The sequence below is a fragment of the Dromiciops gliroides genome, chromosome 6 (assembly GCF_019393635.1).
Source record: "Dromiciops gliroides isolate mDroGli1 chromosome 6, mDroGli1.pri, whole genome shotgun sequence".
NCBI classification, from domain to species: Eukaryota; Metazoa; Chordata; class Mammalia; order Microbiotheria; family Microbiotheriidae; genus Dromiciops; species Dromiciops gliroides.
In genome coordinates this window covers 5,324,469-5,344,882 of record NC_057866.1, presented here as the reverse complement: position 1 = coordinate 5,344,882, position 20,414 = coordinate 5,324,469, and the positions used below count along the sequence as shown (strand labels likewise).

Genomic DNA, 20,414 nt, shown 5'->3' with positions numbered 1-20,414 from the left:
GAGGAATTTTTGTAAACTTTGCTTCCCCCACTCTCCACCTCTTCTGATGGCCTCCCGTGTTCTGGAAGTAACCAGCCTTGTCCTGGAAGGGTCCAGTGCATGGAAGGGTCTTACCATGGCAAGCAGGTGTCCAGTCTTAGGCCTATGATGGACAGTTTTCCAAGCAGCACCACCCACCAAGCTAAGTTTATAGGCACTCTGTTTTTTATTTTATTTTATTTTTGGGGGTGAGGCAATTGGGGTTAAGTGACTTGCCTAGGGTCACACAGCTAGTAAGTGTTAAGTGTCTGAGGCCGGATTTGAACTCAGGTCCTCCTGACTCCAGGGCCGGTGCTCTATCCACTGCACCACCTAGCTGCCCCCAATATAGGCACTCTTCATGAGAAGGCTGGCCACAGCTGCCCATCAGAATCCTTAGGACCCGGGGAGGTGGGGCGCAATACGGACAGTATGGCCTCTTTGGCCAATGTCTGCTTCAGGGCCAGAAATTACAAGGAACAGTTCTGTTGTGATCTCCCCCAAACCTTGGGCAAAGACTCCTCTCTCTGCTTCCCCTTGGTGTCAGGGTCTGGCATCCAGAGGATGACACGGGCGGTGGGCAAAGCATTCTGAGCCCTCACCCCTCCGGGAGGAGGGATTCCTTCTCTTATTACTCTTGTCTTAACCGAACCAAGTCAGTTCTGTTCCTGAGGTTCCCAAAGTATTTCCCAGGGAAAGTGAGCAGGAATATACTCCTGTGCATATACAAGGAACTTTGAGGTTTAAAAAAGAAAAAAGGGGGAAGCTAGGTGGTGCAGTGGATAGAGCACCGGCCCTGAAGTCAGGAGGACCTGAGTTCAAATCCGGCCTCAGACGGTTAACACTTACTAGCTGTGTGACCCTGGGCAAGTCACTTAACCCCCATTGTCCCACAAAAAAAAAAAAAAAGATTTCTGTTCAGACTTTGCAGTCATCATGCATTTATTAAGTGCCTACTGTGTGCCGGGTACTTGTGCAAAGCAGTGGCAGTTCCAAGAAATGCAGAAGTTCAGTCATCCTTAAAGTTCCCAGCTTAATGAGGAACACCACACATAAATAACAAGGTGCACATGAGAGACAGCATAGGAGATGGGAGCCCACTCACCTCAGAGGGGAGGGGCTAGCAGCCGACAGGACCACACTTTACTCCTAGATGAAACTGAGTTCAGTGGCAGTCGCTCCCTGGAGCTGGCAGGGCCACATCTTACTCTTACAAGGTTTCATTTGTTCCTGGCTTCCCGGGTAGGTGGGTGTCTTCAGGGTACCCCCTTTCCTCCCCTCCTCATATTTGGGAGGAAGAGAGCCTCAGAACAGCTCATATCCCCCGGGGGCTTCTCCCACTGCCTTCCCAGAGCAGGACGGGCTGCTGACTTCCTACCGGGGCATAATCTTTATTGCCATGGAGATCGTGAGTTCCTGGAGGCCGAGGTCTAGGCTGGGCAGGCAGCAGTCACTGGAACAGATGTTGGGGTCAGTGTCAGGACCAGGGTCAGCGCCAGCCTCACCTGCTTGGAGCTTGAAGCTTGAAGCTGACAAAGTACTTTCCTCCTGCCCACCCTAGGGGAGGAGGCACCAATGCCACTCTTCCCCAAATTCCAGATGAGGGAGGGTGGTGAAAGTTCTAGACTGGGAGTCAGAAGGCCTGGGTTCCAACTTCTCCTCAGACCCTCGCTAGCTGTGTGACCTTGGCCAAGGTGCCTGCACGCCCTGAGCCTCAGACAGTCTGATCTGTGCCAAAGCTCTGGGCTTCATGTTTGGGACTCAGTCACTGCAGGTATAAGGGAGGTGATAGGAGAGGGACATCCCCTCCTCTCCCTGCCAACTTCACTCTCTTTGCTTTCAGAGGGCACACAGCCAGCTCCATGGGCGGTGCCCCAAGCCCACAGATTGTGGAGGAGGGGGGAGACTGCCCTCCTCAATTGCCAGAGAGGAGTGGGTGAGGAACAGCAAACCAGGGGCAGAGCCAATAAGACCCCAACTCCCTTAGGCGTTCCTGTACCAAGAAAGCCCAACTGGGCCCACATGGTCCATTTTGTTCTGGATACTTGAGTCATCTAATATAAAACTGGACAGAGTCTCCCACGTCATCCATTTCCAACCCTTTCATTTTTTACAAATGAGTCTAGGGACCAAAGATGTTAAGGATCTTACCTGAAGTTGCACAGCCAACTGTGGCCATGGTCTTACTTCAGTACACAGACGGGGTTGTTAATGGGGTTCCTTCCAATACCAGGGCCAGTTCCCACTCCCTCTGTGACTTAGAAGCCAACCTGTATAGCTTCTCTACCCATTCATAACCCTATGAAGCTTGGTAGCTTGTCAGTAATGAACACTGCCACAGTTGAAGACTTCCTGCCCCAGGGCCAGCCTCCCCAAACAGCCAGTCAGGGGCCTTAGACAGAAGGCGCCCCATTGGTCCCCGGGCCCTTGCTTGATGCCTTTCCTATGTCCTGTGACCTGCCACAGCAGGTATGATCATATTTGAGAACTCAAGTGCCCCTCCCCCCTACCACAGTGTGGATTCAGAGGATGCCTTGAGTGAGACTCCAGTGGATCATTTGTCCAGGAGGCACCCCCTCCCAAAGGCCAAAACCACTCAGCTGGGTGCACAAACACATGCATGCACATACATACACGTATGCAGGTGCATGTGGAGACGTGCGTGCACATCTACATGTGTGCTCCTATTTCTTCCAGTAATCCAGTTTGGGTTTGTCACCCTGTTTGTCGCCTCCTTCCCGCTGGCTCCTCTCTTTGCCCTGCTGAACAACATCATAGAAATCCGCCTGGATGCCAAGAAGTTTGTCACTGAGCTCCGGAGACCTGTGGCCGTCAGAGCGAAAGACATAGGTAAGGGAGGAGGAAAAAGAGCAAGGCCGTCATTTCTTGGGCGTTTGCCCATCCCCCAGCAGCCTTGCACTCAATTGCTCAGAGTGGGTCTCTGATGGGGGCCCTCTTGTGCCTGAGCACTTCTGGCTTGTCCTCACTATCCCCCCGACCCCATCCCTTCCTGTGAGCTCCTGCTCCTCACAGGATCACTGGACTTGGGGCTTCTTGGGAAATCCTGGGACCTCTCTGTTCACCCAAGGCCTGGGATGCTCCAGGGGACCCCAGCATGGAGGGCCAAATGAGACGGGGCAGCCTGACATTGCAGACAGAGCCAACCCCGGGCTCAGCAAGACCTGGGGTCATTATGTCCCTGACATACCCATGCTGGATGACCCTGAGTGAGTCCCCTGACACGTCAGTGCCTTCAGGCAGATGAGAACATGAGCACAGGCCAGCCGGGGCAGAGGACATTTCTCCACTGGCAGTTTCCCTTCATCAATGAAGTCACGGGTCTGGTCCAGAAAAAAGCAATGAGGTCCCTATATACTGGGAGAGGGAACAGCTGTGAGGCAGCCAACAGGTGTTAGGACTTGGCTCTCATTTTCGAAGCTACAAAACTGAGGAGGAAGAGGAGGGGGAAACACCAGCAACATCCCATGTCCTTGTCACATGTGGAGCAGCGGGAAGAACTAGGGGCCTTTTCCTAGGGAGGAAGCTGAGCACCATCTTTTGGTGCTTGAAGGGCCCTTTGGCTTGGCCCCCGAGGGCAGGACTGGAGCAGACTGGAATTGCAAAGAGGCAGAATTAGGCTAAATAGACAGAAACTCTTCCAACCAGCGGAAGAGCCTCAGTGGAATGCACAGCTTCAGGAGGGGAGGAGCTCTCATCCCAGGAGGTCCACCAGCTGTGCTTGCATGACCACTGGCCTCGCAGTGTGGGTGAGATCCCTCCGCAGGTGCTGGCCGGCCTCGGAGATCCTGGGCTCATTGTACCGGGCTTCACTGCCTCCCGAGGAGGACTCTCCTACCATGCTGTGTGGGATCCTCCTCGTGTCTCTCCACCCCGTCCCCCTTGGGCTCTCCTCTGCTCTCTCTGCTCCAATTCTCCAGGCTTTCTGCCGAGCGAGCCTCACGTCACCAGCTCCTGTCAGACGCCTCCAGCCATCTGTGCCATAAGCACCTCAGACCCAATTTAGCCAAATCAGAAGCGCATCTTCTTCTCCCACATCCACTGCTCTGCTGAATGGTCCGCGTGCTCCTTTGAGGGGTGTCACTGTCCTCCTGGATGCTCGGCTGCCCAGCCCCGGGTCCTCCTGGATTCACTAATCCTCACTCCTCACATCCAATTGGCTGCCAAATCTCATCGAGCCTTCCTCCAGCACCCCATTGGCCTCTAGCCCCTCTCTCCGATCTTGCAGCCCCTGCTTTCATTCAGGCCCCTCCCCCACTTCATGGGGCCTTCTGCAGGATCCTCCTTTCTGCCCTCCCTGCCTCCAGGCCTCTCCTTTCCAGTACATCTTCCTGCTGCTGCCAAAGGGCTCCACCTAAATAAATGCGGCTCTGCCTGCGCCCTGTGCCTGGGCAGATCAGCACCTGCTCGGCACTTCATCACCCGTTCTGGGTCCCACAGGCTGGAGGTGACAGAGGAGACACCCAGGCCTGGCGCTTCCTGGTTCCAAGGCCAGCTTGGACCTTAGCCGCTGTGTCACGCTACCCCCACCTCGCCCGGCCCGGGCCTTGATTGTCTCAAGCTGGAAGGGATCTGTGGGATCATCATCTTCTAAGCCTCCTCTGACAAAGTGGGGAGCTGAGGTTCGGTTCAGTTCGTCCCTTCTACACGCCGTCCATAGCACAGAGCCATTGACGGAAAGAAGAATGACATCCCTGCCCACCGTGAGCTTCCTTTCTCCCAGAGGAGTCTGGCAGACAGTCATAAAGGGAATACAGGAGGGAATGTGGCTAGAGAAGAGGTGACCCAGGCCCCATCTGTCTGGGCAGTGTTTCCTACACTGGGCTCACGTGTGCTGTTTTACCTCCAGGGGCCAAGCCAAGGGGAGCACCGCCTTCCCGGCTCCGTGCTCCACCCCTCTCTGCCCCTGGGGCCACGCCTACAGCCCTGGTAGTAATCTCCAGTGCCCCTGGCTAAGGGGCCTCGGAAGCTCTGCACCAGTCCTGGTCCAGGTGCTTTCCACCTGAGTAGCCTGGCCTGGCCTGGCCTGAGTTGCCATCCCCCATGTGGACAGTGAGAGGGTGGGCCTCAGGGCTCCCTCCCGGCCGGGCTGGCCTCGGCTTCGGTCCCTTAGGACGCTGACTCATTTGGCCACCTCCTGCGCATCAACTGTCCTTTCCCTGCTTCCGGTCTGGCCCCTTCTTCCCGGGGCTTGTTGGTGGACTCCATGAGGGGCAGGGCGTCCAGGGGCTGCCTGCAAGGATGCTTCAGGGTGGCTGCTGCCAAAGCCTGTGCCCCCCGCCCCGGGGATCCCTTCAAGACTGGGGCGAGTCCCCACACGTCAGAGGCAGGGGAGGCTCTGGGAAAGCTTGGCTGGCCTGATGGCTTGGGTTGGGCCGGAGGCACCTCAGATGAAGCAACCTCGAGTGGGGATGGAGGCCAGGGTGGATGGGAGATCCTGAGTGTGAGGCTGGGGCTGGAGCTCAGAGCTGCCTGTTCGGTTCCTCCCAAGGAGTTCCCAGGGGAAACCCCAAAGTGCTGATACAGGCCAGTCCTACCAGCCATTCACAAAGCCAGAGCTAGAAGGCATCTCCGCCCAGCTGGGCCAGCCCCAACCCTCTGCCCACTAGGCAGTGCCTTGCGTAGAAGACTTACTAGCTGGATGACCCTGGGCAAGTCACGTTTCCCCACTCAGCCTCAGTTTTCTCCTCTGTAAAATGGGAGTGATGAGAGGACCGTTGTGAGGACCCAGTTTTTACAGTGGGAACAATGAAAGCAGGCAGCTCAGATCACTCGGCAACTTGTGGGAGCACTGGGATTGGACCTCTACCCCTCTGGGTCCCGCTCACCCCCAAGATCCAGGGGTCCCCCGGGCTCATACTGGTGTTCAGGGCACTCTCTCCATTGCACTTTTCTCCTCCTGACTTGGGTGAAGGCAGAGCTAGCCTGGCAAGGGTCCAGAGGCAGGCAATTGGGCCCGAGAGGGAAGGGCCTTCAGTTAGTGCCGTACAAGATTGGTTAACCTGGAGAAAACGATGCTTGGGCGACAATGGTAGTGAATGCCTGTCAAATCCGGCGGCCCCAGGGCAAAACTAGCAGCAGTTGCAGGTTTGGACTTCAGATAAAGCAGAGCATCTTGGTGATGAGAGCTATCCCAGAAAAGAATGAGCTGCCCAGGGAGCTTGACTGCAAGTCTACAAGCAGAGACCCTGGGATTCCCTCCCAGGGCTTCCCCGAAGAGTCCCTCTATCCCTATTAGGCCACTCGTTCCTCCGTGCCTCTGCTTCTGCCGTTCCCCACCTCCTCGCTGCTTGTCCAAATCTGCCCTGCCTCACAAGGCTCAAGTCACCACTGAACCTTCCCCCAGTCCCTCCCACCCGCTGCCTTCTCCCTCCTCTGTGGGTCCCACTATGACCCACGTGTCAGAGGCTTGTCTGCTCATGTTCTCCTGTGACACCCTGAGCCACAGGGAAGATATCAGCCACTCTCTTGTACCCCCAGACAGGACTGAGCAAAAAAAAAAAAAGCCCAGAGGAGGCATTGAATGCATGGTTATTGAATTCACACATTTATTAGGCACCACCTGTATGCAAGACTCTGCTGAGGCTGGGATCCCAAGACCAAAAATGACCCTACCCAGTTCATTCATTCACTGAGGTCATGGTGGACCTCACAGAAACATCGAATCCAGTCTGTACATGAACAGCCCTGCAAGTGCCTACCCAGCCTGTGTCTTATGACCTCCAGTGACGGGGAACTCATCACCCCTGGCCGGCCCAGCCCAAGCCCAAGTTGGCTTCTCTGCAGAAGCCAAGCAGAATAATCAGATGATCACCAAGTATTTATTGAGCGCCTACTGTGTACAGCACCTGGCTGGGTACTGAAGATACAAAGGGAAAAGCCAGACAGTCTCTGTCTTCAGAGAGCTGCATCTCTACCAAGGAAGACAATACAGGCATGTGTTAACAATAGCAACTTGTACCCAAGAGACCCAAGGGGGTTGGGGGCACTTTGGCAGGGAGAGAGCAGCTTCAGAGGGCCCAGGGAGGCCTTCTGAGAGGCAGAGGTGAGGGAGGAGAGCCTGGAGGAGACCCCAGACAAAGGAATGGAGGCAGGAAACAGAGCTCTGGGTCTAATCAACAGCAAGGTGGCCAGCTTGGCTGGGCTACAGAGGACGTGAGGGGAAGTCATGCATCATACACAAGGCTGGAAAAAAGAGACGGGGACCAGCTCATGACAGGTCCTGAATGCCTGACAGAGGAAGCAACAGGGAGCCACCGTAGCTTATTGAGCAGGGGAGTAGTGACATGGTCATGTCCACACTTAGGAACATCTCCTTAGCAGCTCAGGCAAGGTTGGGCCAGGGAGACCTGAGGCTTCTACAGTAACTCCGATGAGATGAAGACTCTTTCATGAGGCCACCGTTACATCCAGCACTTCTGAGGCTCCTCTTCTCCTAAATAAACAAGGCCAGTTCAGGTCCTTCCTCCAGTCTCAAGCCCCTTCCCCATCCCTCCTGTGGATACCCATGAGCTTATTGATGTTCTTCCTATACTTTGGTGTCCCGGCTGACTCCCCAAGGGGGCGGACCAGGGTAGGACCACAGGACTCCCACCCTCTCACGCTGTGGCTCAGCCTTTCTTTGTCCGGCCCAAGATCGCATTTGTCTTCTTGGCCCCCCGCCGCACTGCGCAGCATGTGGACCCAGTCCTGACCTGATCAGACAAGGGGGAAGCACTGACCCCGTTTTGGGAGCGGAAGCAGCTGGGCAGCTTCCCGGCGTCTGCTCAGGCCCTTCTTTTCAGGGGTAATGAGAGGATGAGTAAGTGCTGTGTATGCTCCAAGTCTGAATGAGCCCTCCTGTGTTTACACATGTGATCAGGCAGAAGCCTGCCCTCCCAGGCACCCTCTCCTAATGTAAACTCGCTGGTGGCAGGAGTGGGAATGGTTTATTCAGGGAACGCCAGCGGGCTTCCACAAAGCCTCTGCCACCTTGACATATGACCTGGCAGGCTGGGGGGCCCGTCGAGAATTCCATTCTGAGCTCATTCCTCACTAGATCACCCCCTTCCCGAGTGGCTGCCCTGGCCTTGCTGCTCGGCACTCTTGGCACTAAGGGGGCTCCCCAGGCAGAACGAGATGTGGTGTGTGGATCTGGTCGCCCCTCCCAGGGAACAGAGACCCTTTGGAGCAGGCCTGAATGGAAACCAAGCTGGATGGTATTTCTGTTGGGAGCCTTTTCAAAGCAAATAATTGGTGTAAACAGGGAAGATCTTCCAAAGCACTTCATGGGGAACAAGCGGCTTGGAAGCCCTTTAGAAGAAACAGCTTCCCTGTAAACAGCAGAGAAGCTCGTACCTCGTATCATCGTGCATTAAAGCAGGTTCTTTAAGGAGCTCTCCGCAGGACCCTGCCCTCATTCCAGTCCCAGCTGTGCCCTGCCCCCTGCACAGAGCCCCATGGGACTCCTGTTCATATAAGACTCTTCCCAGATTCCCAAGCTCCTTGTCCCCGCTGGTCCTCGCTGACCAGGCTCAGATACCTGGGTGAACTCCCAGAAAGAGGCCCTCACTCTCCCCCCGCTGGGGCTTTCTTTTCTTCCCCCAGGCATCTGGTACAATATTCTGCGAGGCATCGGGAAGCTGGCCGTTATCATCAATGTAAGTGCGACAAGGGCCCGAGGAGGGTGAGGGCATGGGTGTGGGGCCGGCCAATGAGCCGGATGCCTGGGAATAGGGGAGTCTAGAGCCCTGCAGCCTCTGGGTCCTTCTTCCCCTCCTATTTGAACCCTTGGACCCCCCATTTGGTGAATTGGAAGAGATGAGATCACTGGCCTTCAGAGTTAAACCTGTATATAGAAATGCTTTCCTCCAGACAGTTGATCTCTTGAGATCCTAGATCTAATTTGGGGAACCTCAGAGACCCTTAATTCCAGACCCCTCATTTTACAGTGATTCAGAGTAAGTGACTTGCCCAGGGTCACACAGGCAATAAGCATCCAAGGCAGGATTCAAGATCCATTCTTCTGACACCACCTTGCTGTCTCCTTATATTGACAAGGGATTGGCCAGATTGGGTTTGAAAAAACAAACTCATCTTAGATCTCACCTTTCCACAACCTCAGGAAAAGTCCATAGGGTCAGAATGAAACAAGACTTCAGAAGCCAGTAGTCTCATCCCTTCCTGTGGCAGACAAGGAAACTGAGGATCCGAGAAGGAAATAGACTGGTTATCAGTGATGGGGCTGAGGTCCCCTGATTCCTCACCCCTAGGGGCCAGGCACTGGGGTTCTGGGATCACCAGACCTGGCTTTAGAGCCTCCCTCTGATGTGATGCTGTCTGACCTTGGGGAAATCGCTTGACTTCTCCGGCCCTCACTTTCCTCAACTGTAAAACAATTATGTGGGACCACATATACCCTGAGGTCCATGCAGTTCTATGGTCCTCTGCCCATGATGCCAATGTCTGGCCCCTTTTCTGGTGGCCCTCATCTTTCCAAAGCTCCGTCTGTGTTTCCCAGGCCCTTGACCAACCCTTCCACAAGTTGGGGTCTGACTGGATCTCTCTGCCAATGGCTCCCATCTCACAGAGCCTCTTTCACATGGAGGCCCCTCCCCTGGGAACCATTTCAGGATGTTGCACCCATGCTTCCCTTTCCTTCCTCCCATCCTTCCTACCTACCAGGTTAGATTTCCCCCCTTCCCCCTCCACCAGGCAGCACTAGCAGTCTCCTCTCCCCATGCCCTGCTGCAGAGAGCTTTATGGTTACTTAATCCTAAAATGGTGCCTGGAGACCAGATGACCTCGGGAAAAGGAGAGCCAGATTAAGTGAGTCTGTGTGTACTGGGCCCGGTGGTCACTTCAAATGCAGCCTTCTTGGCCAGTTCCCTGGGCAAGAGGAAGTCTGGCAGCTGTGAAGTATCTTTGGAGCTCCATGCTCCCAATTAGAGGCCAAGGACTGGATCCCCAGCAGCCCAAGCCTGTCCTTGGGGCAGTCGATTAGCGAGCCTTACACAATCTCAGAGAGAGACACCTGTTGTGCCTGGAGCCCAAGGCGCCGCCCGGCCATTGTCCTAATGACATCTTATCTAGAATAGATTGGCAGAATGCCCTCCCTTTGGCTCCTCCAGGCAACTCTGGAGATGGAAAACTTGTGTGTGGGTGCCACCCCAAAGCAGCGTTGCCCGGTGTGTAGCCAGAATCCAGCTCCCTCCTTGCCAGGGTGTGGGTCAAAGAACAGCGTCTATCTCTCTGTTTCCCTCTGTCTCTCTGTCTCTGTCTCTGTCTCTCTGTCTCCGTCTCTCTCTCTCTCTCTCTCTCTCTCTCTCTCTCTCTCTCTCTCTCTCTCTCTCTCTCAGTGGACTTTTCCCAGGGCTAACATTTCCCCAAGACTCTAGACCTTGTCTTAAGGCCTTGAGTGTCTCTTCAAGTGTCCCCAGGAAGCAAGGACCCTGGCCATGGGTATGGAGCCTTTATCAGCCCAGTTGGACTGCGTCTCTCAGATTCACCAGGGTTCTGGAGGAGTGAGATGCAGGAACAAGAAGTTTGGGGTCGGGGGAGAAGGCCCAGAGCAAGGAACATTGCTCAAGAGTAGGGTTAGACAACAAGATCTTGTGGAGCTGTGGAACATGGGGGTGGGGTGAGGTATGGGCAGAGAGGGCATCTCCCCCACCCCTAGTCCTCCTCCTCCCCTTCCTCCTCCTCCTTCCCTTCCTCCTCCTCTTCCCCTCTTTCCCTTCCTCCCTCTTCTTCCCCTCCTCTTCTCCCTCCTCCCCCTCCCCCCCTTCCTTCCCCTGCTCCTCCTCCTCCTCTTCCGGTCCACACCTTGCTCGGGGCTGCCTGGCCAAGGGTCTCGCTTCATTCAAGATGCGGTAGAATGGGAGAGTTATTTGCTCAGGGAAAGTGCTAAACCCTTCCTTGCCCATAATGGAGTCAGGCTGGGATTCCCCATATGCTGGATGTCCCAGGCCATCCTTGTGCCTCTGACTCTCCTCTCAGGCGTTCGTGATCTCCTTCACCTCAGACTTCATCCCTCGACTTGTGTACCGCTACATGTACAGCACCGACGGCACTATGCACGGCTTCGTGAACCACACACTCTCCTACTTCAACGTCAGTGACTTCCAAGTGGGGACAGCTCCCAATGACCCCATGGACCTGGGCTATGAGGTGCAGGTGTGCAGGTATGGATTCATAGCAGTTCCTTTACAAAGAGAAAAATGAGCCACAAGCAGTGGATGTGTCAGACTAGCTTGGGGTTGGGAGCATCATGCCTTCCCTCCCCTTGTGATCCTGGCTGATGGGAGGAAGAGCTTCCTCATTCTCAGTGTCATCATCTCTGTCCTCAGGCTCTTAGGGACAGGCAATGGCCAGAGAGGGTGGGACCAAGAAAACAGAACAAAATACAGCTGAGCAGTTAACTAGGATGGGGCAAACAGGGCTTTGCTCCAGGGCACTGACATCTGGGGAGGCATGCTTCCTGCCTGGAAGGACCCAGGATGAAAATGTCTGAGTTATGACTCTGACACCTCAGTTATCCAGGCATTACTTATCTGGCAAACTCAGCTATCCAGAGCCTGGCCATTCCTTCCAACTACAATGTCTATATCTTGTGTGTGCATGGCTATTTACTGTTGTCTCCCCCTTTAGAATGTGAGCCCCTTGAGGTGGCATTGAGTTTTTGTCTTTCCACGTATCTCCCTGTTAGGACCCCACCCTTGACTCCTCTCCATCCTGGCCAGCCTCCCCCCGAGTTATCATTAAGTCAAGGGAACTGCCCCTCTTCCCACCCCTCCGGGGACCAGGCCCCCACCCACATCACCCTCTTGGTGGCCCCAGGAGTATTTTTTCTTGATGCCAGTGTCTCTCAGAGACATGTAGTCACCAACCTTCCCAGCACCCAAATGAAGCAGGTGAGGGCTGGTCTTTGCCCTTTGGGGAAGAAAGAAACGATGTGTCCTGTTTTCAGTGGGGCCTTCAGGGGTAGAAGCTGGGAGAGCCCCTAGCTGCCTCTACCCCTCACTAGCCTTGCTCCTCTTTCTTAACTCCCAAGAAGGGACTTTGCTGAGGTCACGCAGCCAGTTGGTAACAGTGCCAGGGCTAGAAATCAGGCCTGTGGACTCCCAGCCCCGGGCTGGTTTCACCTTGTCACCTAGACTGTGCCATCTGTGCCAGCCACAGGTGGCAGTGGGACGGGTCCTGCATGTTTTCAGGGCTACTATGGGATTCCCCAGGCAGGGAGAAAGTACATCCGTGGTGGCTCATGGCTCTTAGACTTTGCCCAACCAGATGAGCCTGTTCTTGGGTGGCTCTGCCCTTCCCAGGAAAATTCCCAGGGAAAGTTTGCCCCTCCTCCCATCCTTGGAATCCGCCGTCTCATCATGAGCCTGACAGACTGGGAAACTGAGGCAGGAGAAGGAAGAGCCCTGAATTGGCTTTCTGCTCCTAACTCTGGCACTGTTGAGCTCGGTCAGAGGTCAGCCAGTCAACCACCACTTATCCAGCACCTTCTGTTTGCCAGGCACCGCTTGGCCAATGTCAGCTCAGTAATGGGACGTGTTTGAACTGATCCTATTTCACCAGCGTAGCGACCTCCCAGTCTGAGCAGTCCTTCTATCAGCGCAGATGGGCCAGTTTCATGGTCTTAGATGATGGCCTGACACCCAGGGCAGGTGCTTAATCAATGCCTACAAAAGAGTGTATGCGGCTAGAAACCCGAGGTCCCTTTTTAAGCCCCATCTGGCCTCCTCGTGTCTTCTGCAGGTACAAAGACTACCGAGAGCCTCCTTGGTCGGAAAACAAGTACGAGATATCCAAGGACTTCTGGGCCGTCCTGGCTGCCCGCCTGGCCTTTGTCATCGTCTTCCAGGTAACCTGGGCCTTGGACTCTTGTGGATCAGGAAAAGGAGACACCTCCGGAGGTGCCTGGAAGCAAAGCTGTGCAATCCCAGAATCGAGGGGGTGCTTGGGGGGGGGGGGGTTCAGTCCCACCCTCTCCTCTAATTCCCGCCCCAGCTGCCACACAGGGCCAGCCAGTCTTTGCTGGAAGAACCCCTGAAACACCCCCTTCCACCTAGGGCCAGGTCCCCTTGTTAGGAAGTTTTCTGACAGTGAATCTGACCCGTTCTAGCCTGGCTTTCCCCTGCCTTGACCTCCTCCCTCCGATCCTTGATTCAGCCCTCCAAGGCCAAGCAGGACAAGGCCAGGCTTTTTCTGCACAGCAGTTTCTGTTGTGTTCCTGCTGTCTTTTTGTAGAGTATTTGACAGATTTGATCCTCACATCATTCTCAGGAGGTCGGTACTAACTTTCTCCCCATTTCACACATGAGAAAACTCAGGCCGATGGGTTCAGTGACTTCCCCAGGGTCACACAGCCGATTTTCCTAACTCTAGCTCCACCTCATGTAGCATGCTCTTCAGGCACTTTTCCATCCAAGTTGCCTTCCTTGGGACAGGGGTGGGAAGATGGTCCTCTAACTGCAGAGAACCATAGCTCTTACCTGAATATCCCCATGGTATCTCAAACTCTGCTTTTCCAAAACGGCTTCTCACTCACCCTCACCTCCTAGATCTCTTCTACACACAGGCCCCACACCCATCTCCTCTTGCTTGGACTATTAAAATTGCCTCCTAGTTGGCAGGGGCAGCTGGTGGTGCAGTGAATAAAGCACCGGCCCTGGATTCAGGAGCACCTGAGTTCAAATCTGGCCTCAGACACTTGACGCTTACTAGCTGTGTGACCCTGGGCAAGTCACTTAACCCCCATTGCCCGGGCAAAAAAAAAAAAATTGCCTCCTAGTTGTCTAAAGTGTCTCCCCCTCCAATCTGTGCTCCACTCAGCTCTCCAGGTCTGACCCTAATGCTACCCCCACCCAACCCCACTAGACTCCAGTAGCTCCTTCTTGCTTCCAGGGTCAAGCCTGAGGTCTTCCTACCCTGACCCTTTCCTCCCCTCCCCCCAAGCCCTGCCCCCCCTCCCACATACACTCCAATCCAGCTCCCCGGCATCCTTGCTGTGTCTCACACATACCCGGCCTTCTCACTGGCTGTCTCCCCCCTTACCTCCACCTCTGGTTTTCCTTCAAACCCCACTTTCTGAGTAGGCCTTGGCCCATCCCTTGCACTAGTAGTGGCTCCCTCTCTCCACCATCTTCTATGCTTGGGCATATCTTCGATGTCTCTTGGTATGTCCCTCATCAGAATCTACGCTCCTTGAGAACAGGGACTGTTTTTGTCTTGCTTTGTATCTCCAGCACTTAAAGTGCATGGCACACAGTGTGCATTTAGCAAACAAGGCTGGCACAAGAAGGACGAGCAGGCACGAGAAGGTTCAGAAGGCTTGGGATGGGGTGTGTTGGGGAATCACTGAGTGAGTTCTTGAAGACAAGGATGACTGGTGAGTCCTGGTCTCTGCGCTGTAAACAGCGAGGTGGTACGTTCCTTCCTCTTCCTCGGAGGTCTTCAGCCAGAGGCAACATGCCCACTTGATGGATGTGTGCTGGTCGTAGGAGTAGGGGTTAATTTGGGGATGTGGGTTACTCCAGATGGCTGCTAAGTACTCATGGAATTCTAAAATTCTGTGATTGGCAGCCACAGGAGAGGGTGGAGGCATGGATCCCACCAGGGAGGCTGTCCCTAGAATCCAGGCATTATCTGACTGGGGAGAGGGGAGTGCCTTAGAAATAAGGAGGGAGGGGCAGCTAGGTGGTGCAGTGGATAGAGCGCCGGCCCTGGAGTCAGGAGTACCTGAGTTCAAATTCAGCCTCAGACACTTAACACTTACTAGCTGTGTGACCCTGGGCAAGTCACTTAACCCCAATTGCCTCACTTAAAAAAAAAAAAGAAAGAAAGAAGGAGGGAATGGGACAGTCTGAGAGGTGTGGATAAAGGGGAGGACACTGGATGTGGTAATGAGGGGACAGATAAGATATCAATCAGTCAGATGCCTAGGTAGATGTCACCAGAAGATCATACATAGATTTTAGAGCTGGAAGGGACTTCAGAGATCATTTGTTCTAATATCCTGAAGCCTTCTCAAGAATCAGTGAATGTGATATCTGTCCCTATTAGAATGTAAAGTCTTTGAGATCAGGGATTGTCTCACTTTCAGATATGTCTCCCCAGAGCCTAGCACTGTGCTTGGCACATGGTAAGCCCCTAGAAATGCATTTTCATTCAAAATTGGAAAGAGGTTAGGGCTTGAGAGTAATCCCAACATTATCTGTGCCCAGGTGATAGTTGAAGCTCCATCAGCTAATGGGCTCGTTCAAGGAGGAAGGCCTGCAAATGACCAAATATAGAGCTTTGGGGGGATGAAATAGAAGGAGAAAGCTGGGAGGCTTGTAGAGAAAAAGGACTGCTCAGAGCCAAGGGTGGGAGGAGTTTCAGTGAAACATCAGTAAATCCTGAGGCTGTTTCAAATGAGATAACCAGGGGAGAGACCAGTGGGTGGGGCCTCCCAGCACACTTTCCCAGGAGAAACTCCCTGAAGACAACCCTGAGAAAAATGTCCTTGGCTCCCTTCTATGCCAAACTGAGGGACTATGGATGTGGGGCATGGATGGCATGGCCTGGAGATGCCTCTTTATTTCCTGGATCACTGGTGGAGGGAAGTTGAATGGTCAGGTCTAGCAGAACTACAGAGACAAAGATCTGGGCCTGGGCCATAAGAATTCTTTAAATATGTGAGCATATGCCCACTGAGGACCTGAAGCCTGGCCTCCCTATTTGGTGCTCCTTAGAGAGCAGCCCTGGGCAGCTAGGGGGCGCCATAGTGCATAGAGCGCCAAGCCTGGAGTCAGGAAGACTCATCTTCATGAGTTCAAATCTGGCTTCAGATACTTCCTAGCTTTGTGACCCTGGGCAAGTCACTTCCCCCTGTTTGCCTCAGTTTCCTCATCTGTAAAATGAGCTAGAGAAATGGCAAACCCCTCAAATGGGGTCACAGAGAATCAGACATGATACAGAGAGCAGTCTGTATACTCCTGATGTCACTTGTATTCTCTCTCCAGTGGCATATTGGAAGGGATAGGGGGAGAACCACTTTTCTCTCTGTCCATTAGGCTGGAGAAGAACTCTACAGCAGAAAGGTAGGGCCCAAAGTATGGGCCGGATCATTTTCTCTTCCTACCTTGGAAGAGTGTATAGGCAAAGAGCTCCAGGGAGGTGATCTCCGGACCAGAGATAAGCCCCGAGCTCCAAGCTGTGACTTTCTGAAGTTACAGGAATCAGCAGAGAAGCTTCTGGCAGAAGCGGATCGCCTGGTTCCCTTTTGCCCCACCAGTGCCGATCCTGGGGGTGATGCTTCCAAAAAAGGGTGGGTCACCCTGTGGAATCAGCAGGCAGGCTGTTGGCCTCCCTCCCCATGGCTCTGACTGATGCTTAATATACATAGGCATAGTTTTCACTACGAGTCCCGAGGAGGTCTCAGGGCATCCTCGAAAGAAGAACATGTATCTGTTGGCTGTCCCCCTGCAGGCCCCCCAGACAGAGCTGTGCAGGATGCCCCAGGTGCTTGGCATAAGCTCTTTAACACGAATTAATTAACTTGTCATGGACCAAAGGCCTTGACAGGCAGTAATAGCAAGTTGGCCTATCGGGTCATTGCCTGCTGCTTCTCCATGGCATTGACCAACACGCTGTGACAGGGGATCAGCTGAAGAAACTAAGAATGGTGCTGAGATGTAATGGAAGAGACCCAAACCTGGAGTCACCAGGCTCAGTTTCTACCCTCCTTCCCCCAGACTGACTTCACCTTGCTGGCTCAGTCTTCTCCCCTGCAAAATGAGGGGGGGTCCCTAAATGTGGGGTCCTATGACTAGATGTCCATGGGGCCCTTCTAGATTTGTTCTAGGTCTGTGAACCTTGGAGCCATCTTGAAGTGTTTGAAGGATAGTCTGGGGAAGAGAGAGTGCCTTGTTCTGCTTGGCCCCAAAGGCAGAACTAGAAGCAGTGGGGGGAGGTGCGTGAGCCCATCTAGGCTCCTGGGCCAGCGGATCTTAGTCACCTGGAGCGGTCTCAACATAGGAAGGCTGCTTTGGAGAAGTGGCGTCCCCTCCTGAAGGGGTTGCAGAGACTGGACAACCACTTGTTGAGGATGTTGGGGAGAGAGGCCTCTGGGGGCCTCTCAGTTACCTGCAGTGACCTTCCAGTGGTGGGGCCAAGAGACTGGCCACCCAGGGAAGCCAGAGCATATGGGTCAGCAGGCATGGTTAGAAATGAGGTAGAGTTCTTCTGAGGGTGATTTCCCTTCCATCCTTCTTCTCATCCCCCCAGAACCTGGTCATGTTCATGAGTGACTTCGTAGACTGGATCATCCCTGACATTCCCAAGGACATCAGCCAGCAGATTCACAAGGAGAAGACCCTCCTGGTGGAACTCTTCATGAAGGAAGAGCAGGGCAAGCAGCAGATGTTAGAGACCTTGAAGGAGAAGGAGAGTCTCCAGAGTGACAACTGTAATAACCACAGCCCCCGCTTCGCCAAGACCCACCGAGGCAGCGCAGCGTCCAGACGCTCCTACCACGTGGCCATTTAGCGGGAGGGAGGCCCAGACTTGCAGAGCCCTAGGGCATGCCAGGGAGAGCCGCTCTGCCCGCAGTGCAGTCCAATTCGTGGACAGCCTGGCGCGAGGTCCAGGGTGAGCCGACGCCACTGGTGCCTGTGCTGGGGAGACATTCTCTTCTTGCAGAAACAGAGGACCACATCCTGAGGGGACACTTTTTTCCTTTTTCCTTTCTTTCTTTCTTTCTTTTTTTTTTTTTGCACAAACTGTAATGCAGGGAATCTCTCTCTCTCTCTCTCTCTCTCTCTCTCTCTCTCTCTCTCTCTCTTTCTCTCTCTCTCTCTCTCTCTCTCTCTCTCTCTCTCTCTCTCAATTCAAGGTTAATTAAAAAAAAATGATGGTTATTCCCATAGGGTCAGTGCAGGTACTTACTAGAAACCGTTCTGAAGACTCAGTGGTGTCTTTTCTGCTGAAAGGGAACAAGGGTCACCAGAGGAAAAAACCTTTTTAACTTTTCCAATGCCTTAACGTGTAGACAAAGCAGTTTTCCTGGATGCAAGGCCTGAGCTCCTAGCAGCAGAGGGAGCTGCTGAGTCACAACCTAAGTTTAGAGATGGGTTTTCAGAAGAAGCTGCCAGAGCAGGGGAAGGGGCTCCCTTTCTTACCCAGACATGTTCTCATTCTCAATACTGGGCCTTCCAAGGTTCCATCCAGAAAGCCACGCCCCAAGCAGCCCAGGGAGCTGGGGATTGGAGTCTGGTCTTCGGGGTCCCACATGCGGTGCATGCTGGGAGGAGCCGAGTGTGGCTTGCCCATCCATCCTCCTCCTGCCATTCCCCTATCCTCCCAACCCCAGACCTTTGTCAAACCCCAGGCTGTTCTTCATTTTACCTTTGGTTCAGATAAAACCGAACTGGCAAAGGCCGAATAGAAGCGAGGTGTCCTGCGGGGTATTTTTAGAGGCTGTTTTAGGTTTTAAATAGAAGTCTTACTGACTCACTCCAGAGGAGACAGTCTCTGCTTCACCATATTTATTGGTTTGAAAAATAAATTATGGGGTGAGATTGATTTTTTTCCTGCAGTTGGCCTAAAATGTACCAGAGGTAGATGGAGTTTATTATGTTAACCAAATATCTCTGAAACACATTTAAAAGATTGTTCCTACCAAAGATTTTTATTAATAAAGGGCTTATATTTTGGTAACATGCTCTTCTATCTTTACTACAGAAGTTCACTGTTGGCCAACAATCATTACAAGGCTTATAAACACACACACATTCCTTGCATGAAATACACACACACACACACACACACACACACACACACAGAAATTCTCCTATTGACAGGAGTCTTCTCCAGTCCACAAGGCCGTGGCTCTGAGATTTCCAAAGGCTGGACCCTCTCCAAGAGAATAATGAATGTAATGTCATCACTCATCCTCCCCCTTCCTGTGTTGTGGTGAGCAATAGGAAGTCTCGGCCACGACACCAAGGGCTCTGATACTTTCATAATTTTCTGAAATTGTACAAACAGATGCTGTATTTTCTCTTGTACAGGAAGTTGTTTGAAATGGGGTTTTGTATAGAAATGTTGTATTAAAAATTAGGCGATTATCCAAAAAAATCGTTTCATGGGAACCATTTTTTTAAAAAGAAAAGTAAACGTACACAGACCATGCGGTATTTTGGCTGAGCATTTATTCAAAATAAATTTAAATGCACAATCCTTTCTGAAGTTGGAGACCTTCCATTGCCCCTTTATCTACAGTAGATCTGAAAGGCTGAAGCAAGTCAATCCAGCAGCCTAATTGTTTCAAGTTGGAAGTGTCTTCATTTCTTCTTCTGGATTTGGGGCACAGGTAGCCTTTGGCTTAATGTCCTAAAGGTAGTGAGTTCCCCATCACTGGAAGTCTCCAGTCACAGGCTGGTGACCAGTTAATGGGGATGCTGAAGGTTCTTGTTTGAGCCTGATTTGGTTGCATCTATTCCAAGGCTTCTGCGCTTCCCTTTGTGCTCCCGCTCCATTTGTTTCAAAGGGGAGGAGAACCTTAGAATATTGAAGTTCCAAATATCCCCTTAAAACCAGAGCCCCAACAAACCATTAGCCCTAGTCAAGTCAACAGGCAAGTGCTGGGTCCTGAGGAGCTCTTAGTCCAATGGGGAAGACAACATGCAAACAACTACGAACAAATAAATGTAGATGGAAGAAGCAGGAAATAATCATCCCTTCTCCTGACGTGGTTATCCCTTGGTTGGGCAGCAGTATTCACAGCAAGTGAGGGTCATCTGTAAACTGAGCATTCCATCACCTGAAGATGAGCCTCCTGGATGGAAATCTGTCTGGATATGTGCCCCAGGAAGGAATCTAGGGACCAAGAAGTACTTTCTCTGCTGGTGGAGGGGAGGCTCCTTCCCTCAGCCAGGAATCATTGCCCAAACTCACAGAGTAGAGGAACCTGGAATGCCTGCTACCAAAGCCAGGTCACAGCTGGGCCAGAGGGGCTTTGGATGATTTTCTATCCACTAAATGCTGAGGGTACACTAGCATCAGAGCGGGACAGGAGGTGGTAACTTGAACTGAGTTTAGAAGGAAGGCTGGGGGATCTAGTGTGGTGGTGGCAATAACAAGGGAGGAGAACTTCCCCAGTCTGCAGAGGGATGGCCAGTGCTAACTCCCACTGCTGGTGACAGTCGTGACCTTGGGTGCAGACCTTTCCCCTGCCAGATGGAGGGGCTTTCTGACAAGCTTGTCCCGGAGGGATGCCAGCTTCTGGCCCAGCCAGCTTTGTAGAGGATGCCCGATCAGGAGGGCCAGCTGACAATGGAATCCACACAAAAGGATCTTGGGGCTAAAAGCTGGTGCCATAGATCACACCAACCTTCTGCTTATACCCAGGT

General features: G+C 53.1%; 1 protein-coding gene across 1 annotated transcript in view; it reads left to right on the top strand.

Annotated features, from left to right (window-relative positions):
* The window catches only part of ANO1 (anoctamin 1), a 163,262-nt gene extending 144,176 nt beyond the window's left edge, over positions 1-19,086 (top strand). The window contains 5 exon segments of the mRNA XM_043969515.1: positions 2,716-2,868; positions 8,623-8,675; positions 11,014-11,198; positions 12,778-12,883; positions 17,290-19,086. Of these exon segments, the coding sequence (XP_043825450.1) occupies positions 2,716-2,868; positions 8,623-8,675; positions 11,014-11,198; positions 12,778-12,883; positions 17,290-17,550 (758 nt within the window). The 3' untranslated portion in view covers positions 17,551-19,086.
* The last annotated feature ends 1,328 nt before the right edge of the window (positions 19,087-20,414 follow it).